Source organism: Salvelinus fontinalis, chromosome 40 (genome assembly GCF_029448725.1).
Source record: "Salvelinus fontinalis isolate EN_2023a chromosome 40, ASM2944872v1, whole genome shotgun sequence".
Taxonomy (NCBI): domain Eukaryota; kingdom Metazoa; phylum Chordata; class Actinopteri; order Salmoniformes; family Salmonidae; genus Salvelinus; species Salvelinus fontinalis.
The window spans coordinates 1,772,232-1,785,356 of NC_074704.1; the positions used below are offsets into that span (position 1 = coordinate 1,772,232).

Below are 13,125 nucleotides of genomic sequence, written 5' to 3' on the forward strand. Positions count from 1 at the left end.
AGTCTTAGGAGATCTTATATGTTTTGTTTGTTTTTGTTTTACCTTGTCTGGATCAATCTGAATGTTCCCGGCCCTCGATGACGTACCCCAGAAGGGAGATAGTGGAGCGACACACTTCTCAGCCTTCTGACAAACAACTGGTTCTCCAGGAGACGCTGAAGAACTTGTGGGACGTCGAGAACATGCTCCTTATTAACCGAACTGGAAAAGACAAGGATGTCGTCAAGGTAGACAAACACAAACCGGCTCCACATTTCACATCATTGACCAGAGCCTGGAATACTGCGGGTGCGTTGGTCAGTCGGAATGGCGTAACCAGATACTCGTAATGCCCGCTAGCTGGAATGGCATAACCAGATACTCGTAATGCCCGCTAGCTGGAATGGCATAACCAGATACTCGTAATGCCCGCTAGCTGGAATGGCATAACCAGATACTCGTAATGCCCGCTAGCTGGAATGGCATAACCAGATACTCGTAATGCCCGCTAGCTGGAATGGCATAACCAGATACTCGTAATGCCCGCTAGCTGGAATGGCATAACCAGATACTCGTAATGCCCGCTAGCTGGAATGGCATAACCAGATACTCGTAATGCCCGCTAGCTGGAATGGCATAACCAGATACTCGTAATGCCCGCTAGCTGGAATGGCATAACCAGATACTCGTAATGCCCGCTAGCTGGAATGGCATAACCAGATACTCGTAATGCCCGCTAGCTGGAATGGCATAACCAGATACTCGTAATGCCCGCTAGCTGGAATGGCATAACCAGATACTCGTAATGCCCGCTAGCTGGAATGGCATAACCAGATACTCGTAATGCCCGCTAGCTGGGATGGCATAACCAGATACTCGTAATGCCCGCTAGCTGAGATGGCATAACCAGATACTCGTAATGCCCGCTAGCTGGAACGGCATAACCAGATACTCGTAATGCCCGCTAGCTGGAACGGCATAACCAGATACTCGTAATGCCCGCTAGCTGGAATGGCATAACCAGATACTCGTAATGCCCACTAGCTGGAATGGCATAACCAGATACTCGGAATGCCCGCTAGCTGGAATGGCATAACCAGATACTCGTAATGCCCGCTAGCTGGAATGGCATAAACAGATACTCGTAATGCCCGCTAGCTGGAATGGCATAACCAGATACTCGTAATGCCCGCTAGCTGGAATGGCATAACCAGATACTCGTAATGCCCGCTAGCTGGAATGGCATAACCAGATACTCGTAATGCCCGCTAGCTGGAATGGCATAACCAGATACTCGTAATGCCCGCTAGCTGTGTGAAAGACTTGTCTTCCATTTGTCTCCTTCCCGTATCCGAACCAGATGGTTGGCATTCCGAAGGTCCAACTTCGAGAATACAGTCGCCCCCTGGAGAGGCTCGAGAGCCGAGGAGAGGAGTGGTAGCGGTTAAGGCCCTGGTAGTCGATAAACGGGAGACTTGTGTCCTTCTCCACAAAGAAGAACCCTGCTCCCAGAGAGTCCTCAATGTACCCGTTGTCTTGGTTTCCGGACCAGACAGGGGAAAAAGCTGCCCCGAGGCGGTGTAGTGCCACAGGAGGACGCCCGCAGGAGGACGTCCTGGGGCGGGCTGCGCCGCCTTGAGGCAAGGCACAGAGCAGAACGGGTTCCAACACAGGATTGAACCAGTAGCCCAGTTGATCAAGGGGTTGTGCCTCTGGAGTTATGACAATCCTAAAACCACAGGTGCATGAAGAGATTCAATGAGCAGGAACTGCATGGACTCACTGTAGTTACCTGACACTCGCAGGTTGATAGGAATCAAACCGTGAGGGACCCTGCCAATAGAGCGTCCGTCCAATACTCTGACGTCCATGGGAACAGAGAGGAGTTGTGTGGAGATACGCAGCTCCGACACCAGGATAGTGTCCATTAAGGCAATAAATAGGCCATGGTGGCGAAGTAATTACAATATAGCAATTAAACACTGGAATGGTAGATACTGGGGTGCAAAGGAGCAAGATAAATAAATAAATACAGTATGGGGATGAGGTAGATAGATGGGCTGTTTACAGATGGGCTATGTACAGGTGCAGTGATCTGGGAGCTGCTCTGACAGCTGGTGCTTAAAGCTAGTGAGGGAGATTTGAGTCTCCAGCTTCAGTGATTTTTGCAGTTCGTTCCAGTCATTGGCAGCAGAGAACTGGAAGAAAAGGCGGCCAAATGTGGAATTGGCTTTGGGGGTGACCAGTGGGATATACCTACTGGAGCGCGTGCTACGAGTGGGTGCTGCTATGGTGACCAGTGAGCTGAGATAAGGCGGGGCTTTACCTAGCAGAGACTTGTAGATAACCTGTAGCCAGTGGGTTTGGCGATGAGTATGAAGCGAGGGCCAACCAACGAGAGCGTACATGTCGCAGTGGTGGGTAGTGTATGGGGCTTTGCTGACAAAACAGATGGCACTGTGATAGACTACATCCAATTTATTGAGTAGAGTGTTGGAGGCTATTTTATAGATGATATCGCCGAAGCCGAGGATCGGTAAGAGTAGTGATGCTGAACGGGCGGGCAGGTGCGGGCAGTGATCGATTGAATAGCATGCATTTATTTTTACTTGCATTTAAGAGCAGTTGGAGGCCACGGAAGGAGAGTTGTATGGCATTGAAGCTCGTCTGGAGGTTAGTTAACACAGTGTCCAAAGAGGGGCCAGAAGTATACAGAATGGTGTCGTTTGCGTGGAGGTGGATCAGAGAATCACCAGCAGCAAGAGCGACATCATTGATGTATACAGAGAAGAGAGTCGGCCCGAGAATTGAACCCTGTGGCACCCCCATAGAGACTGTCAGAGGTCCGGACAACAGGCCCTCTGATTTGACACACTGAACTCTATCAGAGAAGTAGTTGGTAAACCAGGCGAGGCAATCATTTGAGAAACCAAGGCTGTCGAGTCTGCCAATAAGAATGTGGTGATTGACAGAGTCGAAAGCCTTGGCCAGGTCAATGAATACGGCTGCACAGTAATGTCTCTTATCGATGGCAATTATGATGTCGTTTAGGATCTTGAGCGTGGCTGAGGTGCACCCATGACCAGCTCTGAAACCAGATTGCACAGCGGAGAAGGTACGGTGGGATTCGAAATGGTCAGTAATCTGTTTGTTAACTTGGCTTTCGAAGACCTTAGAAAGGCAGGGTAGGCTAGATATAGGTCTGTAGCAGTTTGGGTCTAGAGTGTCTCCCCCTTTGAAGAGGGGGATGACTGTGGCAGCTTTCCAATCTTTGGGAATCTCAGACAATACGAAAGAGAGATTGAACAGGCTAGTTATAGGGGTTGCAACAATTTCGGCAGATAGTTTTAGAAAGAGAGGGTCCAGATTGTCTATCCCCGCTGATTTGTAGGGGTCCAGATTTTGCAGCTTTTTTCAGAACATCAGCTATCTGGATTTGGGTGAAGGAGAAATGGTGGGGGCTTTGGCGGGTTGCTGTGGAAGTGCCGGGCAGTTGAAAATCATGGACAGACGTAGAGAAATGCTTATTGAACTTCTCAATTATAGTGGATTTATCGGTGGTGACAGTGTTTCCTAGCCTCAGTGCAGTGGGCAGCTGGGAGGAGGTGCTCTTATTCTCCATGGACTTTACAGTGTCAGTTGAGTAAGGGTAGGGGTAGCCAGGTGGAATTATAATATCACATGACACAAGGACCTTAAGGGACATACATACACTTACAATTCTAACAGATTTTTTTGTTAGTAGAGTGTTTAATTGTCTTAAAATACTGTTAAATTTATTTTTGTAAGGTAAGAACATGTGTTGTTTTGTTTGTAAATTTACATTTGGGAATATGAAATTTGGCCAAAAGACTAATTACATTTATTACATAAAATTGTTTCAACTTATTTCTATCGTAGGTAAAGAATCCAAGCAGTACATCTCTCCATAATAGTGTAACATCTTCATAAATGTGTTCAATTATAAATCTACTGATGTCTTTCCACAGATTCCTGACATGAATACAAGGCAAAAGAAGATGCAACACTGTTTCTGGGTGGTCATTACAAAATGTACCATTTCAATGTATGTTTTTTAAAACTTCATATAGTGGTTGGCAGGATAATATTTATGAATAATTTTAAAGGAAACTTCTTTCATTTTTGTTAACAAGTAGGTATCCGTGTGTAGCAACATCCACACTTTTTTTCCAAAAGATATTATCAATAGATCCGTTCCAGTAAGGAACATAAGGTATAGATACAACATCCTGCTGAAACAAGGCTCGTATCGCTCTGTTGTTGAATGGACCAAAAGATAAACAAATCTTTCCTACTGATGTGTCACGGATCGCTAGGAGTGGCGAGTGTGGAGTCAGGCGCAGAGAGCAGCGCTTTCAATGAATACGTTTATTTCAGCTGGGTCCAGCCAACAACCAGGCAAAATGACCAATAAACCGATAAGTCCCTCAACCAGGGGAAATAACGGACAGCCACCAGGTAAAAACAATAATACACCACTGACATAAAGGATAAGCCCGCACAGCAGCAGGCGGGACCTGGGGGTTTAAATAGCCCCTAATTAATAACAAATAAGATACAGGTGAAAACAATCAAGATAAAACCAACAGAGGAAAAAAAAGAAATTGGTGGCAGCTAGTAGATCGGTGACGCCGAGCGCCGAGCGCCGCCCGAACAGGGAGAGGAGCCACCTTCGGTGGAAGTCGTGACATGATGAGTCAACAAGGGTAATCGTAGGTATGTTCTGAATAATAAAGCAACGTCTGAGGGAATGACATCTAAAATGATTGTAACCTGTTTAGGTGTTACAGGGACCTTGTGAAGTGATCAGACTTCCTTATAACTGAGTAAAAGACCCTCTGCATTCACCAGTTGTCTCACCAATAGGATATTATTTAGGAAACAATATTCTAAAAACAAAGAAGTATTTTTATACAATATATCCCGATGATTCCATATATAATATATGTGCGGAGTAAAAATGATGCTTGTAAATGAAGGACCATGACAAGAAAACCTGCCGATGAAAAGCAGAAAGTTTCACTGGAACTTTGTCAATATTATAATTACAAACCAACATGAAGTTAATGCCACCAAAAGTAGAGAAGACATGATGAGGAATAAAATTCCACATAGAAGTGGGTCTTCTTAGGAATTGTTTTATCCAATTGATCTTATAAGTATTATTTAAGGGAGTAAAGTCCAGAAAATTCAGCCCACCATACTCATACTCAAGTGTTCATTACAACAGTTTTCTACTGTAATGGGTAAAGTTTACTAGCATACAAACTCGGTAGCACAGACTAGGTCCATATGACGTTGAGAAATAGTGCATTGTGGGGAGTTTAGAAGATACCCTGGAAATAAGTTAATAAATACGTAATAATGCAAAAACACAACTGTTAATACTTAATAGGAAACCAGATCGTGACGACAACTACGTTACTAAGTCTTTAACCACACAGTGTTGTTACATTGGTGAGTTAAAACTCATGATTCCTACGGTTTAACATTTTGTCTGAAAATAAAATATATAGTTTACTCAACTGCGTTATCCACTCCAGTTAGCAAAAAGCAATGTGTGACTTTTAGGTAATGCTGCTAGTGTGACGTATAATCTAGTGGACGGAACGCTTCTTTCAACAGCAGCAATAGTCAGTCAGCCACCTCGGTAGCTTGCTAGACACAATAGACGAACCAATAAAGCTCTTTAGACGCTTTCCTGTATATTAGCCACTGTGTTTGAAACATTCTGTCGTCTAGTTAGTTATCCGATTTACTTTCATATGTACGGTGTTGTTGTTATTGGTCAGCTAGCTGGCTGGTTAAGTTAGCATTAGCCTAGCTAGCTAACATCCCCGACCATGAGTTCACTAAGCTACTCTCCTGCTAAAGTAGAGGTGGTCTGCTGGATGGAGAAAGAAGCTCTCGTGAAAGAGGAGGAGGAAGAGGAGGCTGTTACAATACAAAAACAAGTAGAGAGTGAGGCTGTTACAGTGAAAGAAGAAGAGAAAGACGTTTCAGTGAAAGAAGAGGAAGACGCGTTCAGAGTGAAAGAGGAGGATGTTACAGTAAAGGAAGAGGAGGCAGAGAAAGAGGAGGATGTTACAATACAAAAACAAGTAGAGGTTGAGGCTGTTAGCGTGAAGGAAGAAGAGAAAGACGTTACAGTGAAAGAAGAGGAAGATGCGTTCAGCGTGAAAGAGGAGGAAGATGTTACAGTGAAAGAAGAGGAGGAAAGGACAGAGGAGGATGCAGTTTTTGGAGTGAAAGAGGAGGAGGAGGAGATGACTGTCACATCCAAAAAGGAGGAGGAAGAAGAGGAGGAAACTGGATATCTGGGCCCAGTTTCCCAGACGCATCTTAAGGCATCCAATGGTTCTAACGATGAAGTTAGCCGTAAGATGGTTTTGAGAAACCGTTCCCTGATTAACACTAGTAAGTAGTGTCTTAAAAACAGAGGCACAAACTCTGCAGTTGTTGAACTGATGTGTGGTGTTAAAGGGGAAATCTGCAGTTGCTACATTCATATTGTGACTTTTAAATTATTTATTTATAGCCATTGATTCTTGAACAATATAACACATACCTCATGAACCTAGTTCAACTGTTGTACCCCATCAGAACCCCAAATAAGCTTTTTTTACTCCAATGTTTAGAAACAATGTAAACCAACACTGTATAGCCTCAACATGGTTAAAACTATCATGTTGATATCATGGATGGTCATTCCTTGCATCCATATGTCTATGAATTTGAGAGTAGTTACATTTCTCCAGCCCCATCCTCATCTTATTACCAAAACAGTGGTGGAATGACAGTTTTGTTATTGTTTGAACTGCAGGTTGATTGATGTGGCTTTTTTAAGGGGACAACCTAGGATTTAAACAGCTGAGGGATGGGGGCTGGAGAAATGTAACCACTCTCACATTCATAGAAAAAGCTATTGTAGCAACCGTAACCCAACACCTAGCGACCTCGTCAAGAAGTTCAGACATCTTGGCATAACAGTTATAAGGTGTTGGCTTGACAGTCGCTGGACCCAGGTTTGAGTTCAGCTCAGGACTACCCCTCGAATTCACTACACTATGAATACAAGGACTGGACATCCATAAGGTCATAATGATAGTTTTGACCAGATTTGGAGGCTACACAGTGCTTTATTACAAACAGTGGTGTTCAACAAGCTTATGTTTTGGTTTCTGGTGGGGTAATACAGTTGAAACATTTGAGGCATTTATAAGTTATATTCTTCAAGAATCAATGGTTATATAGTAAATGGGTCTTTCTATAACTGCCAGTGTAGATTTCATTTGGGGGTCAAATTGTTAGAGCTGTTGATAAGTCATTGTATAATATTCAGTCAATTTCCCCCCATTTTTTTAGGACTGCTTTGTCAGTAGGCTGTTTGTCGACTGAGATTTTTTAAATATTTTTTTTTGTAGAGCAGTTGCAAATACACAAAATAAACTAATTTGGGGGTCAAATTGTTAGAGCTGTTGATAAGTCATTGTATAATATTCAGCCATTTTTTTTAGGGCTGACCGTAGTCTACTGGTCGATAGGCCGTTTTGTTGACAGTGATTTATTTTTGTAGGGCAGTCGCAAATACACTATATATACAACATTTTGTGTTCGACCCTTCAAATTTGTGGATTCAGCTACTTCAGCCACATCCATTGCTGACAGGTGTATAATATCGAGCACACAGCCATGCAATTTCCTTGTTTGCTTTCAAACTCCTGACTGGTACTGTTGAGGAAAATAGGCAGTGTTCTCGACTCAAACACTTTTCTAAGGGATTTTCTGACGATTAGCTTAGCAACCACGTGACACGGGACCATTCAACAGTCTAGATTTACCAGGTTGTTACTTCTAAATAAACTGTTCACCATCTGGGACCATTCAACAGTCTAGATTTACCAGGTTGTCACTTTTTGGGGTTCTCATAGGCTCACAATTGTTGTTTTGATTGTTGCTTGAACAGTCGCTAAGATAATATTTGGTTGGGATAGTTGCGAAATACCTATTTTGAATGCAGCAGTTGTTAGCTTGAATGCTAACACTCATTGACAGGCTGGTAGCAAAGTTAGCCAAAGAGCATTTTCCTCAAACATGATATTAAGCAGGACATTCAAACGAGCCTGTGAAAATGCACTCAAAATGTAAATGGATTATAATCCAAAGTAGTGTGAAATGCACTCACAAGCAACCTGGAAATGGAGGCTATTTTTGCTGTCAGCCTATGAGAACTCCCCTGAGTTTTCCCCCATGGTGGTGAATTAGTGAAGAGCAACAGAGAGTTTAATGTGAGTTTCCTTGAGTAGCATCCTGATCTTGCTCTGATAATGTGTGGTAATATTCAGAATACATTGTGAAAAACTAAAATCTTCGCTCACTATTTTGGCCGAAGCAGATATACTACAACTAGATAACAGATATACTACATCCATAACTAGATAACAGATATACTACAACTAGATAACAGGTATACTACATCCATAACTAGATAACAGATATACTACAACTAGATAACAGATATACTAGATAACAGATATACTACATCTAGATAACAGATATACTACAACTAGATAACAGATATACTACATCCATAACTAGATAACAGATATACTGCAACTAGATAACAGGTATACTGCAACTAGATAACAGATATACTATAACTAGATAACAGATATACTGCATCCATAACTAGATAACAGATATACTACATCTAGATAACAGATATACTACAACTAGATAACAGATATACTACAACTAGATAACAGATATACTGCATCTAGATAACAGATATACTACAACTAGATAACAGATATACTACAACTAGATAACAGATATACTACAACTAGATAACAGATATACTACATCCATAACTAGATAACAGATATACTACAACTAGATAACAGATATACTACAACTAGATAACAGATATACTACAACTAGATAACAGATATACTACAACTAGATAACAGGTATACTACAACTAGATAACAGATATACTGCAACTAGATAACAGATATACTACAACTAGATAACAGATATACTACAACTAGATAACAGATATACTATAACTAGATAGCAGATATACTACATCTAGATAACAGATATACTACAACTAGATAACAGATATACTACAACTAGATAACAGGTATACTGCAACTAGATAACAGATATACTACAACTAGATAACAGATATACTACAACTAGATAACAGATATACTACAACTAGATAACAGATATACTACTACTAGATAACAGATATACTACAACTAGATAACAGATATACTACAACTAGATAACAGGTATACTGCATCCATAACTAGATAACAGATATACTACTACTAGATAACAGATATACTACAACTAGATAACAGATATACTACAACTAGATAACAGATATACTGCAACTAGATAACAGATATACTACAACTAGATAACAGATATACTACAACTAGATAACAGATATACTACATCCATAACTAGATAACAGATATACTACAACTAGATAACAGATATACTACAACTAGATAACAGATATACTACAACTAGATAACAGATATACTACATCCATAACTAGATAACAGATATACTACAACTAGATAACAGATATACTGCAACTAGATAACAGATATACTACAACTAGATAACAGATATACTACAACTAGATAACAGATATACTACAACTAGATAACAGGTATACTACAACTAGATAACAGATATACTGCAACTAGATAACAGATATACTACAACTAGATAACAGATATACTGCAACTAGATAACAGATATACTACAACTAGATAACAGATATACTACAACTAGATAACAGGTATACTACAACTAGATAACAGATATACTGCAACTAGATAACAGATATACTACAACTAGATAACAGATATACTACAACTAGATAACAGATATACTACATCTAGATAACAGATATACTGCAACTAGATAACAGATATACTACAACTAGATAACAGGTATACTACAACTAGATAACAGGTATACTACATCCATAACTAGATAACAGGTATACTACAACTAGATAACAGATATACTGCAACTAGATAACAGGTATACTACAACTAGATAACAGATATACTACAACTAGATAACAGATATACTACATCCATAACTAGATAACAGATATACTACATCTAGATAACATATATACTACAACTAGATAACAGGTATACTACAACTAGATAACAGATATACTACAACTAGATAACAGATATACTGCAACTAGATAACAGATATACTACAACTAGATAACAGATATACTACAACTAGATAACAGGTATACTACATCTAGATAACAGGTATACTACAACTAGATAACAGGTATACTACAACTAGATAACAGATATACTACAACTAGATAACAGGTATACTACAACTAGATAACAGATATACTACAACTAGATAACAGATATACTACATCCATAACTAGATAACAGATATACTACTACTAGATAACAGATATACTACAACTAGATAACAGATATACTACAACTAGATAACATATATACTACAACTAGATAACAGGTATACTACAACTAGATAACAGATATACTACAACTAGATAACAGATATACTACAACTAGATAACAGATATACTACTACTAGATAACAGATATACTACAACTAGATAACAGATATACTACAACTAGATACCATATATACTACAACTAGATAACAGATATACTACAACTAGATAACAGATATACTACAACTAGATAACAGATATACTACATCCATAACTAGATAACAGATATACTACAACTAGATAACAGATATACTACAACTAGATAACAGGTATACTACAACTAGATAACAGGTATACTACAACTAGATAACAGATATACTACATCCATAACTAGATAACAGATATACTACAACTAGATAACAGATATACTACAACTAGATAACAGGTATACTACAACTGGATAACAGATATACTACATCCATAACTAGATAACAGATATACTACATCCATAACTAGATAACAGATATACTACAACTAGATAACAGATATACTACAACTAGATAACAGATATACTACATCCATAACTAGATAACAGATATACTACAACTAGATAACAGATATACTACAACTAGATAACAGATATACTACAACTAGATAACAGATATACTACATCCATAACTAGATGACAGATATACTACATCTAGATAACAGATATACTGCATCCATAACTAGATAACAGATATACTACATCTAGATAACAGATATACTACATCCATAACTAGATAACAGATATACTACAACTAGATAACAGGTATACTACAACTAGATAACAGATATACTACAACTAGATAACATATATACTACAACTAGATAACAGATATACTACAACTAGATAACAGGTATACTACAACTAGATAACAGATATACTGCATCCATAACTAGATAACAGATATACTACTACTAGATAACAGATATACTACAACTAGATAACAGATATACTACTACTAGATAACAGATATACTACAACTAGATAACAGATATACTACAACTAGATAACATATATACTACAACTAGATAACAGGTATACTGCAACTAGATAACAGATATACTACAACTAGATAACAGATATACTACAACTAGATAACAGGTATACTACAACTAGATAACAGATATACTACATCTAGATAACAGATATACTACAACTAGATAACAGATATACTACAACTAGATAACAGATATACTACAACTAGATAACAGATATACTGCATCCATAACTAGATAACAGATATACTACTACTAGATAACAGATATACTACAACTAGATAACAGGTATACTGCAACTAGATAACAGATATACTACTACTAGATAACAGATATACTACAACTAGATAACAGGTATACTACAACTAGATAACAGATATACTACTACTAGATAACAGATATACTACAACTAGATAACAGGTATACTACAACTAGATAACAGGTATACTACAACTAGATAACAGATATACTGCATCCATAACTAGATAACAGATATACTACAACTAGATAACAGATATACTACAACTAGATAACAGATATACTACAACTAGATAACAGATATACTACAACTAGATAACAGATATACTACAACTAGATAACAGATATACTACAACTAGATAACAGATATACTACAACTAGATAACAGATATACTACAACTAGATAACAGATATACTGCAACTAGATAACAGGTATACTGCAACTAGATAACAGATATACTACATCTAGATAACAGGTATACTACAACTAGATAACAGATATACTACAACTAGATAACAGATATACTGCATCCATAACTAGATAACAGATATACTACAACTAGATAACAGATATACTACAACTATAACTAGATAACAGATATACTGCAACTAGATAACAGATATACTGCATCCATAACTAGATAACAGATATACTACAACTAGATAACAGGTATACTAGATAACAGATATACTACATCTAGATAACAGATATACTACAACTAGATAACAGATATACTAGATAACAGATATACTACAACTAGATAACAGATATACTACAACTAGATAACAGATATACTGCAACTAGATAACAGATATACTACATCCATAACTAGATAACAGATATACTACAACTAGATAACAGATATACTACTACTAGATAACAGATATACTACAACTAGATAACAGATATACTACATCCATAACTAGATAACAGATATACTACAACTAGATAACAGATATACTACAACTAGATAACAGATATACTACATCCATAACTAGATAACAGATATACTACAACTAGATAACAGATATACTACAACTAGATAACAGATATACTACAACTAGATAACAGATATACTACTACTAGATAACAGATATACTACAACTAGATAACAGATATACTACATCCATAACTAGATAACAGATATACTACTACTAGATAACAGATATACTACAACTAGATAACAGATATACTACAACTAGATAACAGATATACTGTAACTAGATAACAGATATACTACTACTAGATAACAGATATACTACAACTAGATAACAGATATACTACATCCATAACTAGATAACAGATATACTACAACTAGATAACAGATATACTACAACTA

General features: G+C 38.1%; 1 protein-coding gene across 1 annotated transcript in view; it reads left to right on the plus strand.

Moving 5' to 3' along the window:
- Nucleotides 1-5,611: 5,611 nt before the first annotated feature.
- The window catches only part of LOC129839195 (zinc finger protein 271-like), a 42,685-nt gene continuing 35,171 nt past the window's right edge, over nucleotides 5,612-13,125 (plus strand). The window contains exon 1 of the mRNA XM_055906503.1: nucleotides 5,612-6,417. Coding sequence (XP_055762478.1) covers nucleotides 5,844-6,417 — 574 coding nt within the window. The 5' untranslated portion in view covers nucleotides 5,612-5,843. The remainder of the gene's footprint in view (nucleotides 6,418-13,125) is intronic.